This window comes from Oratosquilla oratoria, chromosome 28 (genome assembly GCF_046742065.1).
Source record: "Oratosquilla oratoria isolate Oo_2021 chromosome 28, ASM4674206v1, whole genome shotgun sequence".
Taxonomy (NCBI): domain Eukaryota; kingdom Metazoa; phylum Arthropoda; class Malacostraca; order Stomatopoda; family Squillidae; genus Oratosquilla; species Oratosquilla oratoria.
The window spans coordinates 34,726,554-34,745,722 of record NC_134804.1 but is presented as its reverse complement, the minus strand read 5'-3'; the positions used below and the strand labels follow the sequence as shown (position 1 = coordinate 34,745,722).

Sequence of the window (19,169 nt, the reverse complement as noted above, 5' to 3'; positions counted from 1 at the left end):
TAATCAAGATGCTGACGTTGGCATCATCATTTACCCACTCAAGCCTCATGACACCTGTGTGGGTGTCATCATCCTGAAGAGGTTAAATGTGTTTGAGATGAAATGCCTGAAAAGTATGGTAGGAGTTACTGGGCTGGATAGTGAGAAATGAAGAGGTGAGGAGGAGATCAGAGATAGAAAGGGAGTTGGGAAATAGAATTGTTGAAAAAGCATTGGGATGGTTTGGACACACGTAAAGAACGAGCAAAGAAAGATTAGTAAAAGATATGTGGAAGACAGAGGTGGATGTAGTGAACATGAGGGGGTGACCAAAGATGAGATGGATGGATGGGGTAAAAGGGGCATTGGGAAAGGGGAATGCCTGTTGAGGAAGAAAGGAAGAAGACAGAAGATAGGGGTGAATGGAGAATGGTTGTGTATGGATGATACTGTGAGTGATGGAAGCAGGGTTGCGGAGTCAGAGAGAGTCGGAGGATTTAGTTGGGAGTCGGAGTCAGAGTCGGATTTCTAAGAGTACTAGGAATCGGAGTCAGAGTTGGATTTCTAAGAGTACTAGGAGTCGGAGTCGGAATTTTTTATCCGACTCCGACACCTTAAGTCCAATAGCTGTAAACTACTGTCTATAGATGTGCCCAGTAAAATAGTTTGTTGCTATTGTGCAAATAGAAAGCAGTAGGTCTCATTATTCCAAGTTTAAAAAATCTAAAAAAAAATTGATATGTTTTGTGTTGAAAAAATTTAATAACCAGTATAGAATAGTTTTATAGCTAGTTACAGGATATATACCATTTATAGAAGTTTCCAGAATGTAGTTTGTATTAATGTTTCATTCAATACTATGGGAGTTATAGCCAGTGGAATGTATTTCTATTTTTAATAAATATTCAATAAATATATTAATTCAAATTCCTGAATAATTTGTCAATTGTCAAGTGACAGAGATGATTTTTATCTTTAAATAATTCAAACTAGCTACTTTACCTTTGTTGACAGTCTAATTAATTCAAATTATGTTAACATCTAGAACTCCATCATGTACACACGTACATGACAGTGTAGACAATAGTAAATATCCACTGCGTATGCACTATGCACGTACATCTTCATGTATGTAAGTCAATGGAAGTGTTTTTGTGTGGTTTACTGTTTTGTAGGAGCTATGTCATGCTGGGATAATGCCCTGAGATAAACTTTGACCAGTCTAAGAGGCCAGATAGGAATGACAATAGAGCATATGTCACAGCATTTGGTGATGACTGAAAAGGGGAGGAACAACAGCAGCTATGAACAATGTGCACAGGGGAAGGTTGTCTCTCTCTTTCCTGAACTGATTCCTGGTTTTTATGATAACATGGTTAAATTAATTCTGCAGTAAGTACTAGGTAGGGCATCCTCCATTAACCTTTCCTCATTATGATTTGTCACATTTTTTTCCTAATATTGTGATAGAAGGTTTATGAGAATGGACAAATGAAATAACAGATAATTTATTTATTTATTTATTTTTTTTTTGGGGGGGAAGGGAGGGGCACAAAGGAAAAAGAAAATATATAGCTTGAAGTGGCAATTCTGCCATGACAGATTTGAAAGTGCTCATAAGCTGGTAGGTGATCATGAGCATAAATAATACCATTATATATTTAATATATATATGTTTATACAAATATATGTGCTTGTGTGCATATAATATATCAAGCTGGGTGAGTGTATATGTGAATATATTTATCATACAAGTGAATGTTTCACATATAAAATAATATACATGAAAAGTATTTATAAAATGCTTGCTGAATAGGTGTGGGAGGCTGGTATATGGATCTGCAGAATAGATTTCCACATAGGGGTCAAGGAGTTAAGGAGTCGGAGTTGGAGTCGATCCTAAGAATTCTAGGCGTTGGAATCGGAGTCGGACCTTATACCCTCCGACTCCGCAACCCTGGATGGAAGGGAGTGGGTGGGGGATGGGGGGTTTAGGGATTATGTGTGAATGATATTTTGATGCAGCCTGAAGGGGTTTCTTCCTGTCTTCTCTTTTTCTGCATGAGGTTCACTGATTAAATGAAACAGCCTTGCTGTGGATGTGTTGTCTTGCTACATTGCTTGTGACCCAGGGCAGTGGGGGAGATGCAGGGATGACCTCTCATCCAGGAGCCAAGAGGGTGGGAGGAAGGGATGGTGAATGGGAGTGGAGTATGTTTGGATGAAATTGGTGGGAGTGGATTTATGCCTTTAACTTTCCCCATTGGTATATGTATGTAAATCTAAATTTGTCCAGTTCAAATCCATTACTGTGATGCCTTGTTGTTTTAACATGATGATCCTGTTTGCATCACCCTTGTTAAAGCCTTTGATCCACTTGAATAACTGTATTAGATCACCTTGCACTCTACATCTTTCCAGACAGTGTTAAGGTGCCTAAGCCTGTCCTCGTAATGTAAATTTCTGAGCCCATGTATCATGATAGAGAGTTGTTTACTGTACAATCACTTGACACAGGTTTCTTACAGGTCTACTAGTTACCTGGGACCTATGGCTCTCCTGTAAGAGAGACCTGGGGCAATGGATTGATTGATTGATTGATCAGTTGCCACACCCAGTGTGGAACTGGTAGTTTTGCTGGGAAAGTAATGAGGTTCAATCTTCACATGGTTTGAAAGAAGAAGAGCAAAAAGGGAAGCATGTAATGAAAGTGAAGGTGATGGGTATATTCCTCTCCTATATGTAGTTACTTTTGCAGGTAAAGGCTGATTGGAAGAAATTTGGAGGGAAGGGATATTTTCTGTTCAGCATGATATAGGGCTCAATCAGTTTGTTGGTCCATATCTCTCTTGCAGTTGTTTGTGGATAATGTTGCACTCAGGCAGGGTCAGAGGAGGGTCTAAAGCAGTTAGTGATGGAGTTCAGGAGGGTATGTCAGAGGAGCAATTTGAAAGTAATTGTGGATGAAAATATGAGAGTGGCAGTGAATTGGAGGAAAGTAAAAAAACAAAAGAGGTTAGAGGAAGAGGATAGTTTTAAGTATTTAAGGGCACTTGTAGTAAGCAGTGGAGGAGTAGGAGTTGAGGTAAACTGTGGAGTGGGGAAACAAAAAGTGTTATGAGGAATAGATATCTAGGAATGGATACAAAGAGAAGACTATAAAGAGGTGATTGTATCTACAACACTGTATAGGGTAGAGACTTGGAATGTGAGGCAGCAAGAAGTTTCAGTGCTTTAGAAGTAAGGTAGGTGTTACAAGGATTAACTTGGTAGGAAATGTGAGGCAGAAAATGGGTGGGAAGAGAGTTGGCAGGTAAGAGTTGATCAGAGCATATTGGGACAGTTTGAGCATATGATTAATTTGAGTGAAGATAAAAAGGGGAAGAAGTGTGGATGGCAAAGGTGGGTATAGTGAATCTGTGGGGAAGACCAAGAATGAGATGGATGGGGTGAAGAGGAACTTATGAATGTCTGTTGAGCTGGGAAAGGAGAGGGGAAGAGGGTGTGAGTGGAGAAAGGCTGTGAATAAATGATAAATTGACACTACCAAAAGGCATTTCTCCTTGTCTTCTCTAATTACTTAAGTGGACAAGGAGGGAAGGTTACCATGTTAACAAGTGGTGGGGATAAACCAGCTTTAACTGTCGGGCTCTTCTTTAGAGGTGCTGTGTCTTGCTTCATTGCTTCTGACCCAGGCATTGGACAGGAGACAGGGATGGCCCCTCATCCACAAGGAGCAAAGGTAATAGCGAAGACAAATGGATGTGGGATAGTTGAAGGGTGGGTGCATGCCTTGGCTGGCTATCTCCTTTATAAGGAACAGGAAGCCTTTTGGTATATAGATAGATTCTCTTATTGAGGATTAAGGTGAATGTCTGAATTTCAGGGGGATGGGAGTTGGAGGAAGGAAAGATATCACAAAGTGCCACTTTGTGCCAGTGACTGTGATACTTGGTTTAAGGACTGCGCAGACGATTACACTTGCACTGATAATTGGTCCCGCAATTTTGAATGGGTGGATGGAACTAATAAATGTCCAGTGAATTCAAGCTGTTACACATACAGAGAAATATACCGAACTGCACAGACCTTTTGTGAAACGGTAAGGATATATACACTTTTTTCCATAATAACAACAGTAGTAATAATAATAATAATAATAATACCAATAATAGCCAATTCAGGGAATATTGAAATTGATTAGTCATTTAGCTGAAACAGAATGATATATCTAATATATGAATCAAAAATAGATTTTCATCTGACCTTCCAGATTTGGGATGATGCATGGAAATACACAAGCAACAAAGAACCATGTATGCGATTGTGGTTTGATGGGTCTAATTATAACCCGAATGATAATGTTGCTAGGATAGTGGCAGAACGTCTAGTCAAGATGGACACCTTGAATTCAGCAACCATGCCTGTTAGTATGGGCTTTAGCCTTCCTTTTGTCATGGTGCTAGTTGGATATCTACAGTGTGTTAAGTAAAATTTGCATAGGGGTTAGGTAGTGTGAACTTCCTGACAACCAAACCTGTTAATAATTAAAAAGTGTAAGTACTTGTATGCATATCCAAATAACAAATTGTCTTGGTTAAAGAGAAGCTAATTTGCCATTCCATTTTTATAACAATTTATATAGGATTCTGTTTATAGAATTGTTACTGAAATAAGTAAAGAGCTCCTGATACACTATATATTGTTATGTCTTAGGTGAATATATACCTTTATAATAGAGGTGTGAGTTGGGAGTGGTTGTAAATGGATGGGGAAATGACCTGACTTAGAGGGGTTTTCTTGCTGTGGATGTGTTGTGTCTTGCGACACTGCCTCTGACCCAGGGCAGTGGACAAGATGCAGGGATGACTCGTCATCCAGGAGGTGCTAAGATGGGAGGGAGGGTGGAGGGGAGTGGAGTGAATTTAGGGATGAAATGGGTGGGAATGGTTTTTATGCCTCTTTCTTTTTAGCCACCTCCCATGTAAGGGGGAAAAAGCCTTTGGTATATGTATCTATGTACTATATTTCTCGAGCCTATTAGGGGTGGGGTTGTCACCATGTCATGAAGTGGTGGTGGCGATGGTGGGGTGGGGGTGGGAACCAGTCTTAGCTGTCAAGCCTTACTGTGTCTTGCTGCATTGCCTCTGACTCAAGCTGTGGGTGGGAAACAGGAACGACTTTTCATGCACTAGGATCTAAGATGGAGAGGAAACTGAGCCACCACCCCCATTTAAGGGATTTGTATCATATATATTTATATATCCACTTGTAGACTAATTAGGCTGAAGGCTTAAAAGAACCCGCTTTTGATTGTTTTATTGTGTATAGTTTCTGTAAAAATGCACATTCTTCTTGTCATGATTGTTGATATTTCTGAGTATTTCTCTAATTAGTGCCGATGGTACAGAACTTCCTGGTTCCATCCTCTGGGTGATATGATGAGCAGGGTCTGTGGTGGTCTTGATGTGTGGTCATCACCGGGATTTGCATAGGTATGCATGAAGTGTTTGTGTATAGGACTTGGATGTGCTCATTCAGATTACAATCATGTTTGTACCTCATTTGGGAATAGTTCCATTATAACTGTCCTTTTAGGGAAATAGTTCATAGCTAGAAAAGTAAAGAAAACATGTACATGATATGTGAACATGTACACAGGGCAGATGGTTGGGTGAAGGTAAAGGATATCTTTTGGCCTCAATGGATTTTGAGGTGTATGGCAGGGTTGACAGCATTCCTTTATGATTGGAGAGTAATCTCTACACAAGAAAAGAATGTTGGTCACTTTTAATTGACACTATCCCTTCTCTTTACTGTCCTTTATCATCTCTATGACTCTACCACTTCCACATGATAATGTCCCCAAGGATAGAAGTGTTGTATGTTGCAAAGGAAGTAAGAGAAATGCCGCATGCTTTTGCTACAGGTAGATGCAAAATTGCCTGTTTTGTAATAGAAGCTCAATGTTGCAATATGCAGCTTGTACAGAAGTAGATTAAAGAGATCACTGGAACTGTTTTCTGCAGCCCTATAAGCAGCTGGCAGTGTCCTCGCCCCCTTGGAGTGATCATCACCAAAGACATGTCCCCAGACAAACAGATAAACAAAATAGTTGGAGAAACCTACAATTTGTTAAGATCAATAAAAGTGGCTTTTAATTATTTGGATGAGGAAATGGTAAAGAAAATACTAGTCACACTGATAAGACCAAGACTGGAGTATGCAGCAACAATATGGACACCCAGTACAAAAAAGAATACAAGGAAAATTAGAATCCAAAGAGCAACGACAAAGATGGCCCCAACACTTTCAAAACTGATATATGAGCAGGTTGTCTAAACTGGAATTACCAACCCTGGAACAAAGAAGAGGAAGAGGTGATCTGTTAGCCATTTATAGAAATATGAAAGGCATAGAAGTCCTTGATAGAGAAAACTTATTAAATTGGGATAGAAGAAAAACAAGGGGACATGAAAAGAAACTAAAAAAGGACTTATAGAAGAGAGCTGGAAAAAAAACATCTTTCCACACTGAGTGATGGATGTCTGGAACAAATTGAACAAAACAATAGTGTGTGCAAACACCATACATGAATTTAAGAACAAACAAGATGTTGTGAGATACAAAGACAGGATACCACAAGCATAGCTCCCCTTCCCGTAAAATACAACTAGGTAAATACACACACATAAAGTAGGAGTGAATAGATATATCCCAAAGCAAAAACAGGAAAAGGTGTATATTAAGTGCTGATTTAACAGAAGGTGCAGCAAAGTCAAAGATAGAAGAGATAAAGCTTGGAAAAGATGGAAGAAAAAAGAAACTGAAAAAGATGTAATAGAAAAATGTAAGGATCAGCCAAAACTATTCTGTAGATATGTGAACAGTAAACTAAAAAACAAACGGGAAATAGTGAAAATATGCCAAGTGAATATGGAAAACACAGAAGATACAGAAATGGCTGAGGTAATTAGCAAACACTTCAGGTTGGTTTCCACTAGAGAAAATGTACAACATCGGGATGAAGGGAGAGAAGAAGTGAAATCCCCCCACTTCCCCCATGAGGGGAATAATAGTAACATGGAAAGAAATAATGGACCAAATAATGAACTTTGATGTCAGGAAATTGCATGGCCCAGATGGAATAGCAAACTGGATATTAAAATAATGTATAGAAGAACTAATAGACAAAATATATAACATAATAAGTTGCTCACTCAAAGAAGGAAAAATATCAGAAGACAAGAAAAATGCTAATAATGTACCAATTTTTAAAAGAGGAAATAAGGAAGACCTAACAAATTGCAGACTGATTTCCCTCACAAGTGCAGCAGCCAAAATTTGTGAAAAAGTTATAAAAATTAGATGGATAAAAAATCTGGAGGAGAACAATATACTAAATCTGAGACAATTTGGAGTTAGACAGGAAAGATCATGTACCACAAATTTGATCTATTATTTACTCAAGACTACTAGATATGATACAGGAAAGGGATGGATGGGTTGATTGTGCTTTCCTAGATGTACAAAAAGCTTTTGATAAAGTCCCACACAAAAAACTATTGAGAAAACTGGAAATCATAGGAAGGATACAAGGTAAAATACTGAAATGGATGGATGACTTTTTGCATAGAAGAAAAATGAGGGTAGTGCTGAGAGATAAGATTTCTACTTGGGAAGAGGTGATTAGTGGAGTTCCACAAGGATCAGTATTGGCATCAATAATGTTTGCTATTCATGTGAATGACAAGGACAAGGGTGTGGAATGTTGCATGAGGTTCTTTGCAGATGATGCAAAACTGTTAAAGTGAATACTGAAATGGACTGTGACTCACTGCAGAGAGATATGAACAGGGTTTGGGAATGGAGTTAGAAGTGGGAAGTGAACTTCAACATTAAGAAATGTACCAAATTGGAATTTGGAAAAAGTAAAGAAAGGGTATCAGGACAATATAAAATTGGTGTAAAGGAAGTAAAGAAAGTGGGATCTGAAAAAGACCTGGGAGTAATCATCACAAAGGATGTCCTCTGAAAAACAGATAAACAAAATTGGTGGCAAAGCCTATAAATTGCTACATACATACATATACCAAGGCTTTTTCCCCCTTCCAAGGGAGGTAGCCAAAAAGGGAAACGCATAAAAACACTCCCACCCATTTCATCCCTAAATACCCTCCACACCCCTCCCACCCTTCCTCTCATCTGAATAAAAGTGACTTTTATTTACTTGGATGAAGAAATGGTAAAGAAAATACTAGTCACACTGATAAGGCCAAAATTGGAGTACACAGTGACACTATGGTCACCCAGTACTAAAAAGAATATAAGGAAAATTGAGAGAATCCAGAGAGCAACTACAAAGATGGCCCCAACACTATCAAAACTGTCATATGAAGAGAGATTGTCAAAACTAGAATTACTGACTCTGGAACAAAGAAGAAAAAGAAGTGACTTGTTGACCATCTACTGAATTATGAGAGGTATAGAAGTCCTTGATAGAGAAGACTTACCAAATTGGGATAAGCGAAACACAAGAGGACATGGAAGGAAGCTCAAAAAGGACAGTTATAGAAGAGACCTGGAAAAGAACAGCTTTCCTCACAGAGTGGTAGATGTATGGAACATACTAGACAAAACAGTAATGTGTGCAAAAACAATAGACGAATTTAAGAGCAAATTAGATATGGCGAGATACAGAGACGGGACCCCATGAGCATAGCTCCCCTTCCCATAAGATACAACTAGGAAAATGCACACACACAGGCATACACATCTATGGAAAGAAATTTTTTACTTGTCTGTTGCATTAGTGTAAGACTGTAATAGGAGAGGAGCAGTTGCTGGTTGTCAGTTTTCCATGTATAAATAGGTTTAAAATGGAAAAGAAAATTGCAGAACTTAATAGAGACAAATGCTGTGCTCAGTCCTTGAACCGAGTGTCAGCCTATTAGGGCTGCACCTGGTAGAGGTGAGTGGTTGACATATTTTGAAAATGGGCAGCCCTGCTGTCCATATGGTAGGTACTCATAGGTTCCTTTGAAGGAATTACAGTAATTTGTTATTCAATATGTATTTCTTGGATTATTACAACTCTAGAATTATTTTTTCACATTAGGTAATGCTAGGGTAGGAGATAAACTATTAGACGGAGTGGTTGGGAAATGTGAAGTTCCATGAAAAAATCGTAGTGGAGAGATGATGGTGGAGATGTGTCTAGAGAGTTGATGATAACAAATACAGTGTTTAGAATGAAAGTCAAGTATAAGTACACATGGGAGAGGGTGGTAGATAGGGCTTTAATAGACTATATAGTGGTAACCAGGAGAAGAGTAGGAAGAGTTTTGGATGTACATGTTCTAAGGGAAGAGAGTGGTGGAATATCAAGTCATTTTTTAGTGGAAGGTAAGTGGAAGTGAACATGAAGGGAGAGCGACTGGAGGAAGTGGATAGTTTTAGATACTTGGGTGCAAGTGTAGCAGGAAAAGGTGGAGTGAAGGTGGAGGTAGAATGTAGATTGAGAGAAGCGAGTAAATGCCTTGGTGGTTTAAAGAGTGTAATGAGGAATAGACATTTGGGAATGGATGCGAAGAGGAGACTGTATGAAGGAGTGATTGTGCCAACAGCACTGTATGGGGCAGAAACGTGGAACATAAGAGAAGAAGAGAGAAGGAGTTTGAATGTGTTTGAGATGAGGTGTCTGAGAAGTATGGTGGGGGTTACTAGGCTGGATAGAGTGAGAAATGAGGAGGTGAGGAGGAGAACAGGGGTGAAAAAGGATTTGGGAGATAGGGTTGATGAAAGAATATTAGGATGGTTTGGACACATGGAAAGAATGAGTGAAGAAAGACTAGTAAAAGAGGTATGGAAGGCAGATGTGGAGGGAGTGAACATGAGGGGACGTCCTAGGATGAGGTGGATGGATGGGGTGAAGGGGGCTTTGGGGAAGAGGGGAATGTCTGTTGAGGAAGGAAGGGAGAGGACGGAAGACAGAGGTGAGTGTAGAATGGTTGTATATGGATGATGTTGTGACTGCATGAGGAGGAATGGGCGGGGGGTGGGGTAGTATGTGTGAGTAAATTTTGACGCAGCCCGAAGGGATTTCTCCCCGTCCTCTCCTTATATGCAAGGGGGGACGGAGAGGGGGGGTCGCCGATTAAATGAAGCGGCCTTGCTGTGGATGTACTGTGTCTTGCGACACTGCTTCTGACCCAGGGCGGTGGGCAGGGTGCAGGGATGACCCGTCATTCAGGAGGTGCTCAGATGAGAGGGAGGGTGGGAGGGGTGTGGAGTGTATTTAGGGATGAAATGGGTGGGAGTGTTTTTATGCCTTTCCCTTTTTGGCTACCTCCCTTAGAAGGGGGAAAAAGCCTTGGTATATGTATGTATGTATGTAAGTTGAGAGTGGAGGATAGATGGAGAAAGAGGAAAAGGACAAAAGGTAAGGGGATGCTTAGAGTAAACTGCTTAAATGAGAAAGAAAAGGAGTACAAGAAGAAGCTGAGAGAAGAGTAGGAGGGGGTGAAGGATAGAGTAGAACTAGGAGTGGAGGAGAAATCACGATGTTTCAAGCAGAGTCACAAGGTGTGCAGAGATCTTGTGTGGAACAAGGAGGATGGGAGGAAATAGAAGGAAGGTTAGTGAATGGTAGGATGATGAAGCAAAGAAGGTTGTAGAAGAGAAGAAACTGCATTCACAGATTTGTTACAAAATAGGATGAGAGAATTATGAGAAGTACAAAGAAAAGAGAAGTAAAGCTTAAGATAAAGGAGGCAAAGAGGAGAGCAGATTTGAAATGGGGTAAGAGTATGACAGAAAGTTTTGAAAATAAAAAAGATGTTTTGGAAGGAGATTAAGAGAGGAAGAGGAGGCAAATTAAGTAGAGAAGAAAAGATAAAAGGTGTAAATGGAGATGGTAATGGAAGATATGGCAGTAAGAGGAAGATGGGCAGAGTATTTTAGGGAGTTGCTAAATGTGAAGGAGGATAGGGAGAGAAAGGTAGTTGCAGTTGGAAGAACTAAGAAAAGGACAGTGATGAATGAGAAAAATGGAGAAATAAGGAAAGATGAGGTGAAAGCAGTTATTAAAATAATGAGAGCATGTAAGGCACTTAGGTTGGATGGATGTCATGTTGAGTGTCTAAAAAAGGGAGGTACAGTGATGGTAGACTGGCTGGTGAGATTGTTTAATGTTTGTCTAAAAGAGGGTAGAGTACAGGAGGAGTGCCTTTATAGTTGTTTTACAAGGGAAAAGGGGACAAGTGTGAGTGTAGTTGTTTCAGAGGGATCAGTTTGTTGAGTGCAGTTGGGAAGTCTTATTGGAGGGTTTTGATTGAGAGGATTAGGAGAGAAACAGAGGGAGTAATGGGTGAGAAACTGGGTTTATGACAGGTAGGGGTTGTGTGGATAAAATTTCTGTAGTAAGGCAGACATGTGAGAAAGCTTTAGGAAAAGGTAAGGATGTTTTTTGGCTTTGATGGATTTGGAAAAAGGCTTATGACAGGGTAGACAGGAAGGGACTGGGAGGTATTGGAGATATATGGGATATGAGAAAAGCTACTAAGAGCAGTCAAGAGTTTTCATGAGAGTAATAGAGCCTGTGTTAGAATTAGAAATGGAGAGAGTGGGTGGTTTGAAGTAAAGGTTATGTCGCCTTGGCTATTCAATTTATACATGGATGGGGGTGATATGAGAGGTAAATGCAAGAGTAATGGGCCAGGGATTGGAGATGGTTAAAGAAAATGGAGAAGAATTGGAGATAAGGCAGTTGTTGTGTGCTGATGACCCTGTGCTTGTAGCAGGATCAGAGGAGGGATTAAGGAAGTTAGTAATGGAGTTTGAGAAGGTGTGCGAAAGAAGGAAGTTGAAGATTAATATGGGTAAAAATAAGGTGATTAGATGTACAAGGGGAGAGGATGGTAGCAATTTGGAAGGAAGTAGTAAGGAAGAGAGACTGGAGGAAGTGGATAGCTTAAGATACTTGGGTGTGAATGTGACAGGAAAGGGAGGAATGGAGGTGGAAGTAGAATGTAGATTGAGAGAAGTTAATGCTTTGGGGATTGAAAAGTGTAATGAAAAATAAACATTTGGTAATGGATACTAACAGATTATACAAAGGAGTGCCAACAGCACTGTATGGGGCAGAAACATGGAACAAAAGATGAAATGCCTGAGAAGTATGGTAGGGGTTACAAGGCTGGATAGAGTGAGAAATGAGGTGAGGAGTTGAGTGGGGGTGGAAAGGGAGTTGGGAGATATGGTTGATGAAGGAGTAATGGGATGGTTTGGGCACATGGAAAAAAATGAATGAAGAAAGATTAGTGAAAAAGGTGTGGAAGGAGTGAACACGAGGGGGCAACCAAGGATGAGATGGATAGATGGGGTAAAAGGGGCATTGGGAAAGAGGGTTTGTTGAAGAAGGAAGGGAGAAGACAGAAGATAGGGGTGAGTGGAGAATGGTTGTATATGGATGATGCTGTGATGCATGGAAGGGAGTGGGTGGGATGGGGAAGTGAGGGAGTAAGTGTGAATGATATTTTGATGTAATTCCCCATCTTTTTTTCATCATGAGTGGATGGAGAGGGTGGGGTTGCTAATTAAATGAAGTGGGCTTGCTGTGGATGTGTTGTGTCTTGCTACATTGCTTCTGACCAAGGGTAGTGGGTGATATGCAGGGATGACCTGTCATCCAGGAGGAGCCAAGAAAAGAGGTGGGAGGGGTGGTGAATGGGATTGGAGTATGTAGGGATAAAATGGGTGAGAGTGGCTTTATGCTTTTGACTTTGGCTACCTCCCTTGTAAAGGGGAAAAAACCATTAGAATACATAGGAGTTTAGGTAAGCTGCAGCTGTTCTGTTATGTACGAGGTTTAGCAGTTCTGTGTTCCAAGTTTCATGTGCTCATTGAAATTTTATTTTATTGGTAAATGGTTGTGATTTGACATTTGTTCTTACCAAATTTTTACTTTATTTTTCATCAAGGAGGTGCAAAATGACATGAAAATGAATTAACTAACTTGAATGCTCAATTCTCAATTCATCCTGGTGAGAGCGGAGTCCAAAACCATAGTGGCGATTAACCCATTCAACTCCGATGACAAGATGTCTTGTCATTTGGTCAAATAAAACAAAAAATCATAAAACACCAAAATGTTTGATCAAACACCAGAAAAATATGACGTCAGTCCTCGCTTCGCTGCGAGCGAAGCGAGGATTGACGTCATATTTTTCTGGTGTTTGATCAAACATTTTGGTGTTTTATGATTTTTTGTTTTATTTGACCAAATGACAAGACATCTTGTCATCGGAGTTGAATGGGTTAACCCCTTTACTCCGGGCCAAAATCTCACGGGCAGCATTAGCTGCCAGACATGTGATGTTGCGTCATAATACTCACATTATAAAAAATAAAGTCACCGCTGTATTGCTCGTTCTCTCTTTCACCCATGAATTTTGATAACCATAGAAAATATGATGAAGCCAGTTTACAGAGTATGGGGGTCACGCAGGTGCAACTACAATAAATATAATCAAGAAGCCGACATCAGCATCCTCGCATACCCACTTGCTCCTCATGACGTCTACGTAGGCATCATCATATCGAAGGGGTTAATATAGTTTTCACTGCACAGAAAAGTTTACACAATCAGACAGTCACAACATTTGAAATGTGACATCAAAGCATGGGGCTCCATAATAAATCACAAAAGTCATTTGTTACAGGGTATTTGAATCTCAAAGATGAGTAAATATAGGCAGGTCAGTAGACCAGTATGTTATCTTGCACACAATGGTAAAACTAGTACTACAGTTGGAGCAGAAGAAAAGACTGGAGACAAAGAATGTCTAGATATTTCAACTGCTAACTGCATTCTTCCTCAGTAGTACAGAGAGATGCTATCTGAAGAGGACTGCAGTCAGCAGTTGAAATATGTAGACAACCCACCCTTTTTTCTGATCCAACTGTGGTATTAGTTGTGGTTTATAGATATGTTACTACAGTGTTCATCAGTTATATATACTATCAGACCTCACCCAACATGACTTCACTGTGCATGATATTTACATAAATAAGTAAAATCTCCCAACATTTACTGAACATGACCATAATTCATCATAGCATGATTTGAATAGCCTGCCGTGTTCCGTGTCATGTTTTCAGCCAGTGTCTGAAGAGGGTCTGGGAACCTAACCTATTTTTTCCCTTAACCCCTTCCATACGGTGCCGCACACGTAGGCGTCATGGACTTAGATCTCGGTGGCAGCAGCCAATGCCAGCCGTACGACGTGTCGTAATAATACTCGCATCATAAAATATAGTCACCGCTTATATCGATCGTTCTCTCTTCACCCGGGAATTTTGATAACCATAGAAAATGCGATTACAAAAGAATTAGAAAGAATGTCATTATGGAGGGGCGACTACAATAAATATAATCAAGACGCCGATATGGCAGCCTCGCGAATACACTCGCTCCCCATGACGCCTACGTGTGCGGCACCGTATGGAAGGGGTTAAGACCTGATATTCGCCCAACACGAATTTTGTCTAACACAATGGGCTAAGAAACCTAACATTTGTATTGGATGAGGTCTGACTTATATATATGTATATAGTATATACTCACATATATATATATATATATTTTATATATATATATATATATATACAGTGCTCGACAAGGAAGTTCAAACGGTTAGCGAGAATGAGTGATGAGGAGAATGAATGAGTCTTAAATCAATAAACAAAAGCTTACTTTGTACCTCTAATACTTTGATGGGTGGCCTTTACGTGCAATGATCTCACGAAGGCGGTTTGGAATGGAAGTGGCGTACTTGGCAAGATGTGCAGGGGTTATACTAGCCCAGGATTGGCGAATGGCTGCCTCAAGCTTGGGCACAGAGCTCATATCTTTACCCTGCAGGTCTTGTTTAATGTGGTTCCACAGGTTTTCTATTGGGTTTATGTCAGGACTATTGCCTGGCCAGTCTGCTATGTAAGGTATATGACAGTCTTTAAGCCACTGAGTAACACTGTGAGCAGTGTGGGTTGGGGCGTGATCTTGTTGAAAGATGTTAGCACCTGAGCTATTAAAAGAATCCTCCAGGTGGTCATTTAAGAGTTCATAATAAACATATTGGTTCACTTTTACATTTTTCGGTGATACACATTTCCACCCCTATTGCCAGTCACAGTAAAGGTGGATTCATTGGTCCAGAGAATAACCAGCCATTTGTCATCATCCCACTGAAGATATTTCTTGCAAAACTTGACCCTACAGCGCCTCTGGTTAAGAGTGAGAAGAGGTTTCTTCACCAGGCGGTGGCTTCTGTACCCAAGGTCATGAATGCGGCAGCTAACTGTTCGCACACTAACCTCCCCAAAGAGTCCTGGTTTACTTTTTTTTATTTTTCTGGCGGTAACACATGGATTATGTTTTGTCTCTTGATAACATAAGTAGCACGAGGGGATGTCTTTTTGGGGGGACTTTTTCCTTGGTTTGTAACTGGGTGTGTCACAGCCACCTTCCTTCTTAAAAATGGCAACCTACTTGCACACAGATGTCTTGCCAACACCAACCTGCTCTATTATTGCCTTTGGTGACCAGATTTATGTAAAGCTATGATCTAGGTTATTGTCTCTTGTGATAAATACTTGTTCTTGCCCATATTAACCACTTCACTCCGGGCCAAAATCTCGCGGGCAGCATTAGCTGCCAGACGTACGATGTTGCATCATAATACTCGCATTATAAAAAATAAAGTCACGGCTGTATCGATCGTCTCTCTTTCACCCATGAATTTTGATAACCATAGAAAATATGATGAAGCCAGTTTACAGAGTATGGGGGTCACACAGGAACGACTACAATAAATATAATCAAGACGCTGACATCGGCATCCACGCGTACCCACTTGCTCCTCATGATGCCTACGTAGGCGTCACCGTATGGAAGGGGTTAAGGCTAGAAAGCACCTCTGTCTGCAAAAAACACTGACTGCCCAGGTGGCGTCACCAGAACACTCACGTAACAAAAAGCCTCCCCATGAAGGCTAAGAGGCAACTGAGGGATGATTGATAGCATGCGTCATAAACCCTACCCATAGCTCCGCCCACTTGTCCGTTCACACTTCCTCGTCTATATCATTTACCCCCCTGGAGGATTCTTTTAATGGCTCAGGTGCTAACATCTTTCAACAAGATCACGCCCCAGCCCACACTGCTCGTAGTGTTACTCAGTGGCTTAAAGACTGTCATATACCTTACATAGCAGACTGGCCAGGCAATAGTCCTGACATAAACCCAATAGAAAACCTGTGGAACCACATTAAACAAGACCTGTAGGGTAAAGATACGAGCTCTGTACCCAAGCTCGAGGCAGCCATTCGCCAATCCTGGGCTAGTATAACCCCTGCACATCTTGTAAGTACGCCACTTCCATTCCAAACCGCCTTCGTGAGATCATGGCACGTAAAGGCCACCCATCAAAGTATTAGAGGTACGAAGTGAGCTTTTGTTTATTGATTTATGACTCATTCATTCTCCTCATCACTCATTCTTGCTAACCGTTTGTACTTCCTTGTCGAGCACTGTACTTGTATATATATATAATTTTTTTTTTTTTTTTTTTTTTTTTAAAGTCAGCTGCGCTAATAGATTGAACTATTTTGAGTTGTATTTTCTTTAGTTTAAGAACTTTTTATCTTCATTGTTCAAATTATGAATGAAATCACCATGATGCTTTGAAGAATGCTGATAAATGCCATTGTTGAATGTATAACAGTATAAACTTTTTATCCCACCGTTGGAATAGAAGACACTAATGTCGAAAGTTCTGTATATTTTGATCACTAACTGTGATCCTCTTCAAGCAGAATGAGTACATAGTGGAAGACAAATACATATATACAAAAATGTGAGGTGAGAAAAAGGAACAAGGGAAGAGCTCAGGTTATGTGACTGATGCTCTGCGGGTCTTGTGGAATTTTGTCCCCTTGGAGTAAATAAGGTAGTAGTTGATTGACAGCTGAGGTTGTAATGAAGTCAGGTGACCATTGACCGGTGACTGCATTACCACCTCAGCTGTCAATCAACTACTACCTTATTTACTCCAAGGGGACAAAATCCCACAAGACCCGCGGAGCGTCAGTCACATAACCTGAGCTCTCCCTTGTTCCTTTTTCTCACCCCACATTTTTGTATATATGTATATGTCTTCCACTATGTACTCATTCTGCTTGAAGAGAATCACAGTTAGTGATCGAAATATATAGAACTTTCGACATTAGTGTCTTCTTTTCCAACGGTGGGATAAAAAGTTTAATTTGCTAATGTGCTACGACATTACTGTGTATATAACAGTACGTAAAAAAAAATGTTAACAATAATGCCAAAAACTCAGAGTTTTGTCACCTCACTAAGAGGCTTCTTCAGGGTAAGAGGACTTCATTGTGTGTAAAGTGTAACCATTACCTATAACCCCACATATTGCAACAATACCCATGGAAAACTACATCACAATTTACATAAGAACATACATGCACACATGCCCCAAAGCTCTTCCTTCACGTGACCAAACTGTGAAATACCCAATTCGTAAGAACACATTTTCTTCATACACAATGAACTCTGTAACTTAGATTAATAACCATAATGATTAAATCACAAGAAACAATTACACATCTTTATAATGAAAATATTATATCATATACTAATTTCCAAAACTAGTATCACTAAGATAAATTGTAAATCATTTGTGAGATTGCCAACCCCTCAAAATGCTTTATCAACAAATTTACTGTACGAAAGCAGCAGTGAGAGGGAACTGGCAGTTAGGAGATGGAAGTAGACCAAGGAAGGTCTGCTGCTGTAATCAAACATTAATAGGCCTTTGTAAAGGTCTTATGCTTTGATTTGACCCACCAAAGATACTGGTGGCAGTGAGTATGCCACCCAACTCTGAAAGAATTGGCACAAAGTGAATCCCAGTGCCCAAGGAGAGTGAACCAAAAGTGACTATGTATACCTGTACCCATTAGTGAGCAACATACACAAACTTTACCTGCCTACATGAGTGCATAAGTGTTGAAGTGAAATTCATCTATGTAAAATAATGTAACCGCTAACTGATTTGGTTATAGTTTGCTTTAGAAACATTGTGTGGACATAATACGAAGAAAACAGTCCCCCATACACAAAGTGTTACAGTTTGATCAAATCATCTGTGTCATCAGAACTCCTAACTCTGATACTACAAAAAAAATTTCCTTATCAACTAAGTTGCAAACAAATCCTGGCAGAGGATTTGCATCACCCCAGGGTCACCTGCCTAGCTCACACATCGCTTGGCAACCATCTTCAAGACACCCTGCTTCTACAACTCCTGTGGTCCCGCAGCTTATGTAACTAGGTAGTCGCCAACCCTCAACAACATCCCAGGGTCACCTGCCTAGTTCACACATCGCTTGGCGGCTATCTTCACAACACCCTGCTTCTACGACTCCTGTGGTCCCGCAGCTAATGTAACTGGTAGTCACCCAGCCCTCTTCACCATCCTTCACCAGTTCTACAACTCAGAGAGGCACCCACAATTTCTTCACACCCACCCTGCAAGTAAAAGAACAAAAATAACCCAGAGCATGTCCCAGCTCACACAGGTTCCCACCATCAAATTCAAATTTATATAAGTATCATTCTTTTTTTTTCTTTTTTTTGCATAATCGTAATCACACATATATATATATGTATATATATATATATATGTATATATATATATATATATATATATATATATACACATTCTCATCTATAATTATATATAATTATAGACACAATTTTAAAAAGTTAACTTCATAATTATATATATATATATATATATATATATATATATATATATATATAATAGGTGGACCCCTACCTACAGCAACCATCAATAGTCTACCCTTTTGACTGATAGGAACCTTCAAAGAACAATGAACAAGTAATGCAATTTTTTTTTTTCCCACTTTTTATATAATAGATATTTGTGTGTATTTACCTGTATGATTAATGGGTCTCACAGAATAACCATGGTGTGAAATATGTCAAGGGAGATGACACAGCAAATCCCTTTGACCTCTCCATGTTTTTCATGGTCCTCCCCATAAAGTGTGAGAGAGCCCCAGCGATGAGTAAAAGTAGCAACGACTGCA

The 19,169-nt window shown here is 39.9% G+C and overlaps 1 protein-coding gene across 6 annotated transcripts in view; it reads left to right on the top strand.

Annotated features, from left to right (window-relative positions):
• Positions 1-3,865: 3,865 nt before the first annotated feature.
• Positions 3,866-19,169, top strand: part of LOC143040304 (folate receptor beta-like) — a gene marked incomplete at its 5' end in the record, with an annotated part of 29,589 nt that continues 14,285 nt past the window's right edge. For all 6 annotated transcript variants that reach the window (XR_012967706.1, XR_012967707.1, XM_076211187.1 and 3 more), the window contains 2 exon segments: positions 3,866-4,081; positions 4,253-4,405. Coding sequence is in view for 4 of the 6 variants with exons in the window: in XM_076211187.1 (XP_076067302.1) it covers positions 3,866-4,081; positions 4,253-4,405 (369 nt within the window).